Source organism: Mangifera indica, chromosome 11 (assembly GCF_011075055.1).
Source record: "Mangifera indica cultivar Alphonso chromosome 11, CATAS_Mindica_2.1, whole genome shotgun sequence".
NCBI classification, from domain to species: Eukaryota; Viridiplantae; Streptophyta; class Magnoliopsida; order Sapindales; family Anacardiaceae; genus Mangifera; species Mangifera indica.
The window spans coordinates 5,292,992-5,312,331 of record NC_058147.1 but is presented as its reverse complement, the minus strand read 5'-3'; the positions used below and the strand labels follow the sequence as shown (position 1 = coordinate 5,312,331).

Below are 19,340 nucleotides of genomic sequence, written 5' to 3'. Positions count from 1 at the left end.
TTTTTTCTTAGTAATATTAATGTGATTTTTTCTCAAATAGTTTCTAGACGTAGAAGCCAATCAATCATACGATTTTACGTTGTTGTGGTTTACATTTATCTTTGCGAATATTTATTTTATTTATTTGATATAATATATTGATTGGATGAATTTAGACATTTCTCCATCACCATTAAGGTTTTAGAATCTGTCTATTACTTGGATTCAATATATTCAGGTAATGGTGATATAATTAAGAATATCTAAGAAAAATGAAGGAATAATTGGTACATTGTTTTCCCAATTTCCATAGAATAATGCCAAAGCTGGCTTTAATCCACATGTTGTCTAATAACAAAACGACAATGTTATTACTAATTTGCATGTTTAAAATGCCCATAAATTATTTGAATAATATTATACGTATTTATTTTAAATATATAAATAAGTACATATTTATATATATTATAATATAATTGAATATTATTTTATCATTAATTCAATATAATGATATTTATTTATATATTTAAATTAAATATAGATAATTCTACTGAAATCATATAGATAAAATGAATTTTATGATATTTTGAATTTTATAATATTTTTTTATTTTAAATTATATTTATATTATATATTTATTTTGGGGATTCCAATGGCAATGGTGCTCACAAAATTATGGAACCAGAAGTAAAAGGTTCACCAACAGGCTAGTTATGATTTTGAACCATTGAATCGAATGCCAACTTCTCCAAGCCAACGAACCCTTCTCTTGAAAGCCTTTTAATCTCTCGACAGTCCTCCATTTATAACCATATTTCTATCTCTAATGATTAACAGCCCTTCTTTTCAGGGCCATGCATTGTTTGCAACTACATATACAGCAACGCCATAGATTTTCTTCTTCTAAAATTAAGAAAAAGCAAAGATCGATCTTTGCTCCTAAGTTAAAAGTTTCCATCAACATTATATCTTTTTCCTTTTTTGAGTGCATAGATAGATCACATAGGTGCCAGCTAGCTGATCATCAAGATGGGTCGTGTTAAATTGGAGATTAAGAGAATAGAAAACAATACAAATCGGCAAGTTACGTTCTCAAAACGTAGAAATGGACTCATTAAGAAGGCTTATGAACTTTCCATCCTTTGTGACATTGATATCGCCCTTATCATGTTCTCTCCTTCTGGTCGTCTTAGTCACTTTTCCGGCAAAAAAAGGTGCCATTTTCAATCCCTCTTCATCCATTTGTTTTTGCATTTCGGTAAATCAACAATTTTCAACGCAATGCATGAGATATATATCAAATTATTCAATTGAGTTTTATTACGTACGTTATTGGTTTTAACGGATATTACTGAAGCTTTCTTCTGTAAACATTTCTTCAGGTTAAGCAGCTCGTAATTTTGTTTTAAGTTTTACTTTTGTTAATCTTGATGGAACTGGTTAAAATAAAAATTAACTCTGGAGCTAGGGATTAGGATCTTCTGACTGGCCTTGAAACAACTTTCTTGCCCTCGTTTATCGGAAGGAGAAAGAATAGCCCATTTTGATGGCCATTCATAGTTTTCCACAAACTTGTGTATCATGTCATCTCACTTGATTGTTAGTAAAATTACCATAAAAATTATATATTCAAAAATGGATATATATAACATTACTTTTAATTATATTATTAATAATATTATTAATAATTTTTTTGAATTTCAGGATTGAGGATGTGTTTTCTCGCTATGTTAATCTCCCCGATCAAGAAAGAGAACAGTATGTTTCTTAAATATTTACTTAAATCCATTTCATTTTCTTCTTTGAATTCTTGATACTTCAATAAAACTTGCTAAATGATTTGTTGCAGTGCTTTGATTTTTCCTGACCAAGGCAGACACCCGTATGCTCATAAACCCTATTAGCTCTTGAGAAAAATTAAGTACATTTACTTCATTACTTTTGATAATAAATCTTTATTTGGTGTATATTTTCGCTCTTTTTTTTGCAGTGATATTCAGAACGAAGAGGTAAGACGGCCTTTTACTTTAATAGTACCATCTTCTGAATTTTGTTAAGTCAGAAATTCAATCTAAAAATGACGTTGGAGAAAATTTGAATTATTGCTTTTTTATACTTGGAATCCACTGGAACTACCTTAGGACAATAGCAAGAGGAGTTATTGCAGTAAAAAATTGAAATCCATTTTAATAAAATTAATGTTGGGTTGAATTCATGCAGTATCTGCTAAGAGCTCTGCAGCAACTGAGGAGTGAAAATGACATTGCTCTTCAACTAGCCAAGTTTGTTTCTGTCTCTTTCCCTCTTAAAATTTTTCTACTCAAGTCCTTTCTGATGAATTGGTTTTGATTTTTCACTTGTTTCCCCATCCTCTCTGATGCTTCAAAAAAGTCCCGCAGCGATCAATAAAGATATTGAGGTAAAAAAAAATAAATAAAAATATATTAAAGTCTGTTTTAATGACAGTCTCTTTCTCTCTTTCTGTTTCCAAAATCTTTTGATAATTATTTTTCTCTTATAGGAACTCCAGCAAGAACTTGGCAGGTTACAGCATCAACTTCAAATGGCTGAGGACCAGATAAGGTATCTTTATGATAAATAAATATTTTTTTTCTTTTATGGTAACTCAATGATTTTACTTCTCTGTATGAAAGCAGGACATATGAACCTGACCCTTTAAGGCTAACATCCATGAAAGATATTGAATCCTGCGAGAAAAACCTTGTTGACACTTTGACACATGTTGTGCAAAGAAAGGTATTAACAGCTTCAATTTTTTGAATTCCACATGAGAAAGTATGAACTTTTAGTGTGAAACTTATATGTGTTTAGATTTCTCAATCTTAATAACTAGTTTTTGAAAATCTTATATCATATTAATGTTGCTTTCTCTAATGTTTACTCAATCGGGGTTGCAGGATTATCTAATGAGCAACCATCTATCTTCTTACGATCCATCTGGTATGCAGGTAAATTTATATGCTAAAACAGCTTGTAATCTGAATATGAATGAGTCTGTTTTGTTGTAAAATTATATTACTGCATATCAACAACAGCAGTGTCAACAAGCAATGCCAACGTCTTTTGAGAATGACGTTGTAGGCTGGTTGCCTGATGGTGGCCATAACCAAGCCCAAATATTCGACACACCAGCCCCTTTAAATCAACTCAGGTAATAATTTTAATATACTTAATTTGCACTGCAAGTTTCCTCTTTCTCTTAAATTTTGTGGGAGACTCCTCGTTGATTCAAATATGTTTTCAGAGATTTATCAAGAACAATGTATGATCCATTGTTGCAAGGAAATAGCTTGAACACAGGGCCACCTGACATGGGAGAATGTCAAATCACCAACACAAGTCCCGAAAATTATCCCACGTGGACTCACGCTTATGTTTCAACAGACCTCTGTTCCTCTCCTGCATCACCTACCTTTTACCCTCAAATTCAGGTTGATAATTTTAACCTTTATTTGCGAACTCCGTGTATGTATGCAATAAAAATATATATACATATTTTTTTAAAATAAATAAATAAATAAATAAATAAATAAATAAATATATATATATATATATATATATATATATATATATATATATATATATATATATATATATATATATATATATATATATATATATATATATGATGAGAATGTTGCTAATTAATGGGTTTGGTTGGGCCCATGATATGGTGTGTGCGGCAGCATGGCATGATGGGTATAGAGACAACAGAGATTGTGCCACGTGAGCAGGTTGATATCCCAATCAATGGCCGCCATGTACAAACTGACAATGAAGGTGCAAGAACAGAATCCCACAAGTTAATGGGCAATGGTACGCCAACCCAATTAAACTTTGGATAAAAACATCCATCTTATTGCACTGAGAATGATTGTGTTATTTCTCATGTAATTTCACTATAAATAATGTAATCCAGGAATTAATACAATTTTGTCTGTCCAGAAGAAATTACATGATTATTCAATGAAAGTAATTAAACATATCTTGCATTGTATCGAGCATTAAAATGATAAAAATTTAATATTATATTTATAAATTTAATTTTGAATCATTTTTATATAAATATTTCCATCATAACATTGATATAAATGATGAATTATGTTTTAATTCAGTATGATGAAAAAAAGGATTAAAAAATGATAATAAAATGGAATATATTAGCTAGATGCAAAAAAAAGAAAAAGTTTAAAATCCCTACAAACATGACATTGGAGGGATTAATTCGATTGATGAGTAAACATATTCATACCAATTAGAAGTGGAATAATATTCAGATAAGTATGAAACCAAAAAATATTAACAGTAACACGCCTATCATCATTGTAGATGAGAAAGATGTTGATTATCTTATTGACATTTTTTTACTTTTGAGAGAATGCATTTCATTATTTGTGAAAAGTATCTCTAAATCTAGACATGCATCTATAATAAGTACGATGTTCAACAACACAAAATAACAGACAAGATGATAATGGTTTACAAGGGGTAGAGCCACACAATGATACACAAGACGATGATGGTTTATAAGGGGTGTAGCCACATAGTGACATACAAGATAATGGTGGTTTTTTTTTTTGGGGGGGGCGGGGGAGGGTGTGGAAAAACACATAATCATGCAGGTGATTATTATGATGGTTTATAAAGGGTTAAGGTCTAGTTTGGGAAGCCATTTAATCATGTAGAAGATGATTATGATGGTTTACAAGGGAAGGTCTAGTTTAGTCCCCAACAAGAATTTGATGATGATAACTTCACAAATATGTATGATGTCAATGTATTGAAAACCACTGAGGAATGGGTACATAGTAATAAAGAAAAATGTTTCAAGTTAAGGTACCTTTGATTATGGATAGGAAATTGATAACAATCCTATCGAGGAACCCAAATTTGAGGAGTAGTCAATGTTAATTATGGTACAACAGGTATGAGTAGTTTTCAACATACAAATTTAGTGCATGTTAATGTCCCAAATGAGGTCGAGAATATTCCTATTGGTTCATTTCATTGGTTACATCCTTTTCGTAATAAGTTGTCCTTGTCTAATGCCTAAGGATCAAATAGAGATGGACAATGTCTCAAAGTGAATGACATTTTCTTGACCAGAGACTGTTTGCAAGATGCATTCAGATGATATTCTTTAGAGAATGGATACTAATACAAAGTTTATCAATCAATGAAATCTATATGAAGATCAAATGTCTTCACGAACAATGTAGATGACGTGCATGAGTATTAGGGTTGGAAGGTTATAACTGCTTCTAATTGCATTGTATGAATACTAACACACAAAAACATGTCTAAGAGATCAAATAATATTATTTCATAGGCAAGATAAGACCTAAGCTTTAGGTCAAATACTGAGGATGATGTTTGTATTGGTTGAACGTATGTATCAATTAGGGAAATCATTTTTGACATGGTTGAAAAATATAAAATTGATAAATCATATGGACAAACAAGATGGACAAGAAATTGAACTCTACAAGCCTTGGAAGGTACCTTGGAGGAGTCATTTATGTTGTATCAAATTATTGCTACAATTTAGTGCTTTATGACCTTGGGACTGTGACTCGTATCAAAACGGATGATTAACATCAATTTAAATACTTTTTCATGGTAATGGGCTATTTTATTCGTGCATTCCAACATCACATTCGCACAATCATATGCATTACTAGTGTCTTCTTAATGGGTATATTACTGTAGTAATAATTAAATCTACCAAGTGGCTTTCAGTGTGGGGACAAAAGAAAAAATCATGAATCTTGGACTTGGTTTCTCACAAAATTAAGGGATTGCATTAGTCCACCATTGTAGTTGGCAATAATTTTATATTGATATGTCAATATTAATTTTATGGTGGATGAAGTTCTCTTAGATGCACACTATAGTTATTGTTGTTATCACCTATGAGTTAATATGAAAGTAAAATACAAGATAAATGTAAAATTATGTAATTGTACTAGAAAGTCGTTAAGAGATATACAATATCAAATTTTCAAAAGACAATAAAGGTTTTGTATAATATTAATAATGATATGGGAGTGAACCAATAAAAATTTATTAGAATAATTCGATTACCTTTTTTGGTATTAATGACATCTAGACAACAAAAATTGATTATTAAATATAAATATGTGACCGTTACTGAAGTACAAAGACAAAAAAATTTGGTGTAATAAAGTTTATTATTCCACGACAAAAATGAAAAGCTTTACGCATCCCTCAAAAACACATTTATATAATATACAAAAATTACCATATAATAATAATAAGAACAACAACAAAGCAAACATAAAATTCTAAAAATTTCCCAATTATATTCACAAAATTATGTTTCCTTTAACAATTTCAATTAGAGTTTATACTCTTTTATCTTTCATTTCCTACTATAAAGCTAATATCAACATTACCATTTTGATATATATTTTATTTTTATCCTTCTCCATTTGCTTACACCTCATTCCTAGCACTCTCAAGTCTCCACTATTTCATTAACCATAATTTTATAACCTTTTTATCTATTTTCCATTTTTCAACAATTTCATAAGGTCAATTTTCCCATTCCATTTAAAATTACAAAAAAAAAAAAAACCCGAAAATAAGGTTAATTTTACAATATGATGATTTTCATGAAGGATTTTGACAACAAAATTAAAATTTTCAATTTATGTTCACATCATATGTAACAATGGTATTGAAAAGTTTACATGGTTTTTCAAGAAATAAAACATAGAAACATGTAAACTACCTTGTACCTTGTAATTTGATTTGAAGTTTGGAAGCTTGAATCACTAAAATAAGTGATCTCTTGACTTACACCATTTAAGGAAGAAAAATGGAAAAAGGAGAAGCTTTTCCCGGCAAAAAAGAAGAAGAAAAGAAAAATGTGTATTTTTCTTTATTTTCTCTCATATTTATTGCATTAAAACTTGATAATTATCAAGTTAAAACATATGTTTAATTCTCATTGGTGGAAAAACAAGAGAAATGAGAATTTGACACATGTTAATTCATTTGTGCCCAAAATTAATCATTTTAACTTTCTAAACAATTTAAAAGGTGTAAAATGACAATTTTGCCCCTTTTCCGAATCTTATTCGAAAAGCACAATTTTTATCCTCGGAAAGTGCTAGCCAATCATGGATAAATATTTTTAGCTTCATAACACCATTTTCTTCCTTAAAATATAGGTGTGACCTTCAAGGTTCATAGTGACGTAGTCGTGGGCCCCATATCGGATGATACGTTTCATTATATCATTATATAACCTAAAACTGTTGTTAACCGATATACTTCATTTTTCGCTACAAAATGAAGCTCCCACTGATCATGTGGTATCATTTAGCAATGTCCCATGACCCCTACATCACAATGAAATATAAGCTTCACATAATATCAAATGAACCTTTCTTACTCACACTTACCATGTAGTCCAATCCCTCCGTCATTACATCCCGATTAAACTTGGATTCATGGAATGTCAAAATCCTATATTTAATCTTTTCGAATATCAAGTAATACATCATAATGTGCCACATCGAAACTCTTTTCTTGTGGTCTTTTATCTACACTGGCCAGTGCCTTAGATTTTTATGTTTCTTGATATTCGTATGGGAACTCGGGAGCAGTCGAGCTGACGGATCCTTGTATGATCATCACTTGTCCTCTCGCTCAAGCAACATATGATCAAAACGGCTTCTGAACGAGACATGATTAGCTTCGTGGTATACACCGTATGAACCATACGTTCCGGAACGAAGCACAATTGTGATATCTCAAGTCAAAGGATCTATACACTAGTATGATTCACGATGTATCATTGACTACATATTAATGCCCATGTGATCATCGTTCAGCGGTCACGTTCGATAAACAATATAATAAAATAACCTTTGATCAGTTCTCTAACCATCAAATGGTTCTATTGTTTACCCATGTGTATATCCACCATGTCTAATATCATTCATTAATATACTGTGGTGATATAGCACACACCCACTATGCAATACTATTGCCCAAACAGATTGCCTATGTAGGGAACGATTTGATGACGTTTATTAAAACTCATCGGGACTTTTCACATGTCGTATGCATGTAGTTAATATGGATGTAATATACAACTACAACATATATATATATATATATATATATATATATATATATATATATATATATATATATATATATATATATAAGTGACATTGAAAACATGTGAAGTATAACATAATTTTTCTTTTATTAATAATGTATATGCAAGATATACAACCCTTAAAACCAATTAAAGCGATCAGTTTTTAGGGCATATTCTAACATTTCATATCCTGAAACCAAGACCAATTACATAGCCAATATTTGTAACCAAAGACATTTCTTTGTCTTTATTTTTCAGCCTTTTGCATATTTTAATATTTTTTTCATATGTTTGGTCCATTGTCTAACGTGGTTGCAGTTCTTGTAGATAATATATGGTTTGACAATATTTATTTCTAAATAACTCAATATAATTTATTTACATAATTCACATAGTTTTCTTATAAATTTTCATTGTCATATTTAAATTGAGTGATTCAATAATTCTTCCTTTATTAGTTATGTTAAACAACTGGGATTCATTTACCTTCTAGGCAGAGGATGCATGTGGCTACTTTTTTGTTTTTGCATGTGAGTATGATGAAAGTCATATTTGACGTGCTTGTTTTTGTTCAGTTTATTCATGGAATTGGATGACTTTAAAAGAAGAGTTGTCTGATGTTTGAGAGTATATTTTTAAGGAAGAGCTGAAGACTGATTTCTTCTTCATGTTGATGAGTTAACCAAAAAAAAAAAAGGTAAATTAAATTAAATGTCCAATACAATGTGATTGAAGCAAAAATGTCCAATTTTGAAGGATTAAAACGAAAATATCTGAAAGTCAAACTATTTTCCCACAAGATGGAGCGTCAGGCCTCGAGATCCATATTTTCTGAACAAAATCTCATTTTTCAAATACATCTACTCTAATACAATAACCCTCAACCAATTTATTCAAAATAAGCAAAAATTGACCCATAAAATCAAAGATTTAAAACCAAAAACCCTAACTAAAAGCATCCAAAATCTTCATCCAATTCTCCCACGAGGCACACGAGATCGACAATTCTTTAACGATTTTTGCAGTTTTTCAACAATGAAAATGTCAAAAAATGTTAGTACATCGTTCCTTGTCATGTTTTAATCATTTTGATATTGAGATTATATCGATTGGATTAAGATTTTAGACTTTTTAGTTAGAGTTTTTAATTTTGAATATTTGATTTTATGAGTCTATTTTTGCTTGTTTTGGATAAACTGGTTGAAAGCTATTGTGTTAGAGTAAGTGCATATTCGTTTTTTGTTGAAATCGTACTTAAAAATGATATTTTGGTTGAAAAATATGAATCTTGAGGGCCGGTGCTCCACCTATGGGATAATAGTTTGACTTTTAGGTATTTTCGCTTTAGTCCTTCAAAATTGGATATTTTGTTTTAAACACATAATATTTGGGTATTTAATTTAATTTTCCTAAAAAAAAATTATTGGTTGTTAATTATTTAAATTTCTTCTATAAACATACTTTCAATATTTTTACTTGATTATCTATTAATAGATATTAAAATAGATATTTGTGTCTTTTTTTCTTACCATGGAAGAGAAAAAAAGTTGTCTCCAGTCTATGCAACTAATGTAAAAATAATATTGAATTATATTTGTAATAACATGACAAATTGAAAAAGAAATTTAATTAATTACTTTACGATATACTCATAAAATTTTTTAACATAAAACATGATAGTATAACCGAATACAATAATAATTTATATTTAATAATCTTTTAAACGTATTTAACTAAAAAAAATATCTTAGATTTATTTTATTATGGTCAATCAAATATAATAATTATTTATCCATATTATATTTATCAAACACATATTAATTTAATCTAATAATATTTCAAATAATTTATCTTTTGTTTTTAATATTACTTTATTTAGTTTGTTAGTAATAAAAAATTTCAATAATTTATTATTATTAATAATAATATGATAGATAATATAAAAAATAATCTTATTATCAATTCTATTTTAAATATTAAAAAATTATTATGATAATATTAATTTTATTATAAGGGAAATTATAATAAATGCCTAAAACTAAAGGGTGTTAAGCGAAATTGTCCAAAACTTTAAGGATTAAGATAAAATACCCTCAATTTGGAAAATGACTAAACTGCCCTTATATATAAACCCCATATTTCCCATAGATTTACTGATTAAATTCAGAGAAAAATTTAGATCTCCCACGGGTCTCCCATGTACACAACGGTTTTGGTATTTTCTGTCAACTTTTCATGTTTTTCGACAATCGAAAATGACAAATAAGGATAGTACATCATTCCACTTTTTGTTTGAATCAATTTATTGTTAGGAATATTGAGATTTGAGAGAGATTTTGTGGTTTGAATGTTTAGGGTTCCGATTTTGAACAATACGTAAAATATTTTGATTTTTGGTTGTTTTGCTTGAATTTCTTAAGGGGTTTTGTGTTATTAGATGTGTAGATTTGATTTGTGTTGAAATTAGAGACTGAAATGACAATTTTTGATCAAAAAATGGGTTAGATCTATCGGTGTTATGGTAATCTCTCACGGGTGCCCGTAGGGTGGGGGGGAATTTAGCGTTTTCAAAATTTTAGAGGGAGGGGGAAGAGGAGGAGATCCATGGGGGTCCGTGGAAAATTTTACATTGAACCATGAAAATTGTGGGTTGGGTGGAAATTGACTTTTTTTAAACTATAGGGCTTGTAAGAGACAGACTTTAAACAATTATAACTTTTGATCTAGGAGGAGTTACGAGACCTATAATATATCAACGCGAAGCTTATTTTGAGCTCTATAACAATAACTAGTTTGTTGGTTGTGCCCTATTTGAAGGCCCAAATAAAATTGTTTCAGTGTGTATTATGTAGTTTTTTTGTTTTACCAAATTTAAGATTTTCTGTTTTTATGATTTTGAGCTTGTTTGTGACTGGGTTAGACTTTTTTGATATATAGTTTTCAAATTTGATATTTGCCTCTTTAGTTTTGTATTTTTTTAGACACGTTTTACGATATAATTACGAAATTTCAGATCGATTTTTAGTTTTCTCGTTCTTAAGAACGTGTAGTTTTCAAAATTCAGATTTGTTTTTTCAGATTTTCGAGTGATTTTTTTATTGTTGACATTTTAGGGTATTTTAGTATATCTATTTATTCTTAACATGTTATTTAAATAATTTATATATTGTGTAATATCAAAATGTCTCCCATATTTTTTAATATTTTATTTAACCCCTAAATTATTATCAAATATCCAAATGCCCCCTTCACATGACATACAAACTAGATTTAACAAATAAAATTAAGTTTTGAGTTAAGATTCATATAATATTTTTTTTCACGAATTGATTTTTTTGATTCGAATTTAGAAATATGAATTTCTTCTTTTCGAATAAACCCATAGTAATTGATATTAAATAAAAATGAGAGTGAGAGTGAGTATTTAAATGATATAAAAAGTGTATGTAATGAGAGTGAGAGTAAGAGAGTTTATATAGATTTGGTAAAAAGTGATTTTGACATTTTAAAAAAATTAGGGTATTTTTGCTTAACAATAAGAAAAATAGATATTTTTGCTTAGGAATAGAAAAAATGAGCATTTTAATTTAATTATATCATTAGTATAATATTATTTGAACGAAATGTTTTTAAAGATCATATATGTTCTTTAGTTATATATATTAGAAAGGAAAAATCTATACAAACATCCATGCATACACACACACACACACACACACATATAGAGAGATTTTAGTTTTAAAAAAATAAAAAATAAAATTTTCATTATATTACAATAATAAATAGTTTATTAAGTGGGAAATATAATTATTCCTGTTGACAAATTCTGAAAAAAGACAGAAAGAAAACCATTATACAAGAAAAATATCTGATCTGGGAGAGCCCATGGTTTTAGAATTACCATTGACAAACTTTAAAAGCTCAACGTAACGTGTAGTGGGAATCTGAAATTTTGAATGTCTTATATGGAATGAAATTATAAGTTTCATTGCATGGCTGTGTTTATGAAATCAAGCCACCAGAGGAGCCACTACGTGTCACTGCCAACCAAGGGACTTTATGAAATCTAATCTGTCAACCCATCATATTAAATCCTCCCCACTCTCTCTTTCTACTAGTTGACTTTTTCACTTGGTCCACTCTTATCATTTTTTGCATCCATTTTATATATTTCAATTTTATTTTTTTGGTAAATTCTAAATTATTTTTGTAATGTCACGAACCGGCAGATGCTTGAAAGGGGGCAATTTTAGCCCATAACATTATACTCTTTTTTCTAATTAGCTTCTCAACTGTGTCATCTTAAAGTATGGAAATTAGTATTCTTTACAATTATTCCAATAGTATAGATTATGAGTTTATTTATGAACATAATATTGTCACAAATTATTTTAATATCTAAGAGAGTGTGCCGCGGAAAAACGTTCTATTGACTTATGACGTTAAACTTATTATAATAAATCGATTGCCTTTTTTAGTTTTAATGATTTTAGACAACAAAAACTGATTATTAAATATGATTATGTAACCGTTATTTAAACAAAAATTTTTGGCGCGATACAATTTATTATTGCATAAGACTAATGAAAATCTTTACATCTCCCTTAAAAATCCATTTATATAATGTACAAAAATTAACGGAGTAATAATAACAACAACGAAGCAAACCTAAAATTCCAAAAATTTCGTAAATAAATTGACAAATTATGTTCCCTTTAACAATGTGACACATATTACTGTTTTGGCTATAAATAAGCCTCCATGGTTTCAATTAGGGATTATACTCTTAACTTTCATTTCCTCTCTCAAGGTAATATCAACATTACCATCTTGATTTATTTTATTTTTCTTCTCTCTATTTGCTCACATCTCAATTCCTAGCACTCTCTAGTCTCTACTACTTCATTAGATGTAATTTTCTAAGCCTTTTATTTACTCTCCACCTTTCATCAATTTCATGCATAATCAAATCTCGAAGAAAGAATGTAGTGCACGAGATGATTTTCCGTGTTCTTAATTTATTTCTTTTGATTCAGTTATGCTGTTCCTCTATGTATATATTTTTATAAATGACCACTAGTGCTTCAGTGCTGACTTTTGTTGCTGCTTTTTTATTATAATATTTGTACAGGGTCTGATTCCTGCTTGCTTGTAATCATTTTGCTACAGATTTACAGGTGAATTAGACCAAGATTGCTCAGCGACTATCTTTTATTTATGAAAATTTCTTGTGTTTTTGCTTTTTTGGTGTATGTTTAATTCTTCGTTACTTCTTTTACTCAAAAAATTAGTTTCATCATACATACAATAAGCATTTTATGGTTGGATTCATAGTTCAATCTGGTTATTTGAATGATTGAAAGTGCAGCCTTCAGAGAAATCTGAAGCTAGGTCAGTGGAGCTTTCGAGAGAGAGTTGCTCCTGACGAGGCTTTACGCATTATTAGGAAATGTACTTAATATGTTTGTCTCCTTTCTTCTTCTATATGACTAGGGTTTTTTACAAGGAAAGGCACACTGGACAGAAATCTAATCCTCACCGTCAAAAAAACCACATTTTAACCAAATGTATGATCCACACTTAACATGGGTCCACATAAAGAGAACTATATTATACATTAAACTTATTTTTCTAATAAGTAATTACAATAAAAAATTATGAAACAACCCATGAAAATTTCTAATATATATGAGAGATTTATCGATTATAACTATTTTTTTATGTTGTTTAATTATAAGTCATCCTGTGCTACATTTTAATTATTATTTAACTTGTTTACGATGTTTTTTAATTTGGTGCAGATGGATCAGGTTGACACAACTGGTGAACTAGGATCTTCTTTGATGTTTGACTTCGACTTTGATGATGAACTTCCGTTACTTGACAACCCCCAATCACAGCCTTTTGAGCAGAGTCCACAAGTAATGAGTGTACCAAATTAATCTTCTTTAAAATTTAGCATACATGTTTATACGAACGAATATTAAAAAACATTTTTGAGAAATCCATTTGTTCGTCATGCAGGAGATGCAAGGATCACCATCAGGAAGCAATCCGCCCATGTCAACTGAAAAATTCGATTCTTCAATTGAGAAAGCTTCAAACTTAACACCAACAGTCAATGCGGATCCACTGACAGAGACAACACAAGCCTCTGATCCAAAAACAGTACATATTGCTTATTTTCCCTTCAGTGCTACTCATACTATAATAAATCGTAAAACAACATTATATACTGTTTGTTACATATGGTGATATCTTTGTGTATATTTCCCAGGAAAGCTCGCAACTCCAACCTCCGCCGGCTGTAGATCAAAACCAAGAGCTGCCTTCACCGGATCAGGTGAACTCCGATGCACAGGTCTCACCCACTGGACATGAAAATATTAGTCCAAATAGTAATCCAAGCCAACCGGTCGTTGCTGCTCCCAACCCATCACCGATGGTCTTCTCATCCGTTAATACTCCATTGTCAGGGGTGCCACCGCAACTGCTCTATGTTTCAACGTTGGTAAGAATTAACTAATAAATATACTAACATGGAAAATATAAGCCAATAGTTTACGTAATAATTAATTGTAATTGAATTTTGGTTTTTACTTTGTTGTCATTTCCATATAAGATTATACATGATGAAAACATAAATTATACTATATATTACGTTGAAAGTATGCCATGTCATGGGTGCATAGATAGGAGAAGTTTGTGCTTGAGAAGACAAACTCTAGCTTCAAATGTATATCTATTGTCAAACACATCCCATTTGTATTTTATTAATAAAATGATTTTTTTTTTTAAACAAAAAAATATTCAAGATAAAATTATTCTGTTTGAATTCTAATGAAACCTGCTTAGATTTCCCCTCTTTTTATATCTTGTTTCTCATTTCACACACAAATCAGAAAAATTGTACATTTTATATTTCTTCTGCAATTTGTTTATAGAGAGGAAAAGTTAAATGAAATATTTTGCCTCGCTGTTTCAAACGACTCTTTTTCTTTTTTGTTTCTTAATCTTAAACGTAAACTAGCTAACTGCCCAGTATAAACACATACACCTAACCTTCATGTTTTCATTGATAGGAGTTTTCATCCTTGGAATCCTTTGGCAATGAAAGAATTCTATGATATTTTATTCTTTAAAATTATATGTATATATTTTTTTGTATATAAATTTATATATATATATATATATATATATATATTATCATATAATTGGGTAATGTTAAAATCATATTAAATAATACTCAATTGTGTTATGATACATTGTTTGTATACTATTTGTATATTAAAAAATATGTAAACATAATATTGTTCTATTTTAAAATACGGATTTTCTACTATTCTCTTTAACTTGCTTTATCATAGTTGTAATTATATCGTTTTGTTGTTCATGACTAGGAGAATGTGGAGCTGGGATCATCAAGTGGAAGTAATGAGTCTTTACTGAATTATTTCGACACCAGACAGACCTTCGTGGGATCAACAGATTCAGGTTTCGGAGGCTTTGATCCCTCTCTTGGAAATGCTACAAATATACAACGAACGAAATCAACATTCCTCCCTTCCCCATTATCAGCGACCAAATCACACCAACACCCTCCATTGACGGTATAAAGAACTTCATCCTTCATATAAGCTTAATGAATGTGTACAGCAGGTGATTATCACTGACTATATTTGATTTTTTTTGTTTATTTACTTAATCAGGCAGAGTTGATTCCACAGACGACGGCTGTAGTCCCATCATTTAATTCAGAACATGAGACGAGTTTGTCACATCTAAATCAGCTAATCACTGGCCCTGAAAATGGCCTTCAGAATGAGCCTCAACAGTACGTCTTTATTAATTTAATTTACCAATATATTAATTTTCACGGCTAATCTTCTATTCTGTTGCCACAGTCAAAAAGGGCTGAGTCCAGTCAATCTATCTTGCCAATTATCCGCTGATCAACTTGTACAGAATCAGCCATCAGTTCAATATTATCCAACTTCTTTCCCTCAGAGCTCCGTGAGTACTCATATATGAACCCTTCTCGACACCATACATACTGTATTGTGTATTTGTTTTTTGACCTTGTTGAATCTGTTTGCCATGAACAGACTGGAATGGGAACTGTAAATCAACAGCTACCCCCTTGGCTTTCTAGACAGCCCTCTTGGCTTTCTTGCCAGAATGTTCCTTTTACGCCTTTGTTAACTCCATCAAGGTACATGATTTACTATTTACCAAACTTAACATAATTTCATTTACGTATAAACTACACAAGTAATATTGATTTAATATGAAAGCGGTATACGATTTTACGTCTGTGCTTGTTAATTTTTTTAGGTCCCAAACAAATCATTTCCCGGCTCCTAATGCTCTTGATTCTCAATACGCCAACGTCATGCTACCTGCATCCTCTGGGCCAACAAGGTGCCCGATATCAAGCATTTTACTTGATGATTAATGCTTACATGCACTAAATTGTCTAATTTTTTTTTCCATATTATTGCCTACAAGAATATTTATTGATTTTACCGTTATTTTAGGTCTCAACATTCAGCTAATCAGCTACAACAGTTCATCGGAGTCCCGGAGAATGCTTTTAATCCACAATCGCAAGGCTCTATGATTCCTGAATATTCTCCTCTAATAAGGTTTAAATTTTCATCTTGACATATGGTTTCATTTTATATTCCACAACCCGAAAGTGGGATAGCATATAGAAACTGACGTGCAAGCGGTTGATTGCTTTTATCTTAATTTCAGGCCCCAAAATTTACCATATCAATCGAATCAATTGCCAATGTTACCTAATCTGCAGGATCAACAACGTTATAACAACATCATGCCCGTTCCTTCAATGGCTTTGAGTTTGAGGTAACTGCTATATCTTCTATGATATTTTCTACTTGTGAAATTACACCTGAATAAAATGGATGAATGTTTGTTTGCCATCGAGTTTCTATTATGCCATTTTCTGATTTTATATAGGACCCCAGAATATCTTCATCATCAGCACCTCAATCAAGCTGCACTAACACCTGATGCATCAAATTTACAGCGTTTTAACTCCTTCCAACTCCAGCCTAACACTCCATTGCTGCCAACGTAAATGATTTCCCCACCTTTTAAACATCATATGGTTATCTTCTTGTTCATTCTCTTTTGTCTGTATAATTCAGGATTCCCGAGTTAAATGATCGCAATCAATCCATGGTGCCACAATCTCTCATGCTTCCAGGGTACTTTCTTTTTTCTTTAAATAAAAACAGTAGTGTAGATATGAAGTACTGTTAAATTTGGAAAATTATCATAATTTCAATCAACCATTTGCAGGTCACAGAATTTCGAACTCCCTGGACTATTTAATCAACCGGCCAGGCCAAGTATGGGGTACCATATACCTGGCAGCTCTCAGAAAAATCAAGTCTTGAATCCAACAAATCAAAGAGTAAAAATTATCTCCTAAAGAATAAATGATATGTTTTAGCAACTTCATTTTGAATTCACAATTTAATATTATACAATCTGATTGTCAAAGGAACTTAATGTCTACAACCCTGCTGGAGCAACATTTTCTCAGTTGGAACTGTCTTTGAACAGCCACGATGAGGTATTAATATCTATTTCATTTCAGTTCTATATATTGTTAATAAATTTTGTTGGTTAATATTTTTCAGCAACCACCTCTGGGACTGGGACGACGGCGTCGCGGCCGTCCTTCGACCCGATATGAATTGGGGGAATCGTCATCATCAACATCAATTAAACGCTCTAGGTGTTCAAACTTTGCATATGTATGTATTACGATTATAATTTTCTATTTCATCTTGCCTTTCTAGTTGGGCTGTCAGGTGTTTTGACTGTATTTGATGTATCTAAAAATTTGATCACTGCATCAAGTCAAGTAAATTTCTGGCAGATTCAAGAGACTCATTTCTGGTTAATTTATTGAACGCAGGGGGATTCGAACTTGCAAAGGCCTCAAGGGAACCAAGTCAATAACCCATATCATTCAAATGTTTTCAGTGTCTCAAAGTTTGTTTCATGGAACTCACACTCACCTTTATTTTATTTTCAAGTTGCCCTCAATTAAGTTTATTCTGAAAATTTGTAAATATTTTCAGGCCAATGAAGAATTCTGTATATGATCCAATATTTGAGGGCATTGGTCTGCCAGTTGATCCCCATCTAAGGCTGTTTAATGCCCACTACTAACTTCAAGGTAATTATATATTCACTTATTGATAGAAGTGTTCAAAGAATGAAGCTAAGTTTGCTAAATCTACCTCTAAAATATGACCTAGAAGTTTGTTTATGAATCATGTCGCTGGATGTGTTTTTTCCTGGGTTCTTTTACAGGAATGAAGAGAGAACCGCGCCGCTTTGTTGGGTTCTCGAGTTCGAAAATGCTGTTCTTTGTTGATGTTTTTGAGGAAGTTTTAAGTTGAATGCTTTCTGCAAACTGTTATCTGATCCCGTTTTGGTTTAGATATAATGTTATAAGTGTTTAGTTGAATCCTCCCTGAAACTGTTTTCTAATGTTTAACATGAACTTATGGAAGGCAAAAAGCCTCGACCTATAATCTATTTACTCTCATTTCTCATAAAGGTTAAAACTTAGAACTCCTTTATTTTTTTTTTTTCAATTTACATATTTGGGCTCCAATCCATTTTTATTTTTATTCCTATCAAGTTATCAATGTATTTATATACTCTGTCATTCTCTTTCAAATGCAATTAGAGTATTATTTGAGACATGAAATGATCTATCAAAACATTTTTTATAACAAAAAATCCTATTCAAATTGGGCTGTACTTTTAAAGCTAAAGGTCTATCAAAATTGGAGTCTAACTTTTCTTGATATAAGGTCTAACTCTTGTATCAGGTTTGATTCATCTATACTTTGATCTTTAATCCGAAAAATAAGTTTTCCAATAATTTCATAAGGTTGACACGATGGGGGTCATGCTGGCACACCAACTTAGCCGACAATTTCTCTCCTCAATTGAAAACATAACTCAAAAAGACAGCTATAAAATCGTATAAAACCCAAATTTTTTTTTTCAATAACTTGATGCATAAACTAAATTCAAGACAAGGGTGATCAGATGTTAAAAAATAGGGGCCAGTTTCAATTTACAATAAATCTTATGATCCAAAAAAAAAATACGGAAAAAAAAGTAATTGCTCTGTAAAGTCAAGCGATTA

The 19,340-nt window shown here is 30.6% G+C and overlaps 1 protein-coding gene across 1 annotated transcript; it reads left to right on the top strand.

Annotated features, from left to right (window-relative positions):
• The first annotated feature begins 1,008 nt into the window (after positions 1 to 1,008).
• On the top strand, positions 1,009 to 18,754 carry LOC123229664. Its single transcript, XM_044655582.1, has 31 exons — positions 1,009 to 1,193; positions 1,684 to 1,737; positions 1,829 to 1,861; positions 1,970 to 1,988; positions 2,200 to 2,261; positions 2,371 to 2,398; positions 2,501 to 2,562; positions 2,637 to 2,736; positions 2,898 to 2,948; positions 3,039 to 3,151; positions 3,245 to 3,424; positions 3,677 to 3,816; positions 3,920 to 3,972; positions 13,939 to 14,058; positions 14,162 to 14,305; positions 14,415 to 14,648; positions 15,538 to 15,747; positions 15,847 to 15,971; positions 16,042 to 16,150; positions 16,243 to 16,349; positions 16,472 to 16,558; positions 16,675 to 16,782; positions 16,895 to 17,005; positions 17,120 to 17,236; positions 17,311 to 17,370; positions 17,465 to 17,579; positions 17,670 to 17,741; positions 17,809 to 17,925; positions 18,090 to 18,166; positions 18,256 to 18,353; positions 18,491 to 18,754. Exons 1-30 carry the CDS (start codon positions 1,009 to 1,011, stop codon positions 18,344 to 18,346), a joined length of 3,084 nt encoding a protein of 1,027 aa, XP_044511517.1. The 3' UTR covers positions 18,347 to 18,353; positions 18,491 to 18,754.
• Positions 18,755 to 19,340: the final 586 nt, after the last annotated feature.

Excerpts from the sequence above, each read along its gene's own strand:
- LOC123229664 (XM_044655582.1), top strand. The coding sequence starts at position 1,009 with ATGGGTCGTGTTAAATTGGAGATTAAGAGAATAGAAAACAATACAAAT. Across the intron at positions 1,738-1,828 it reads CCCGATCAAGAAAGAGAACA|TGCTTTGATTTTTCCTGACC; the intron begins GTATGTTTCTTA and ends GATTTGTTGCAG. Across the intron at positions 2,949-3,038 it reads ACGATCCATCTGGTATGCAG|TGTCAACAAGCAATGCCAAC; the intron begins GTAAATTTATAT and ends CAACAACAGCAG.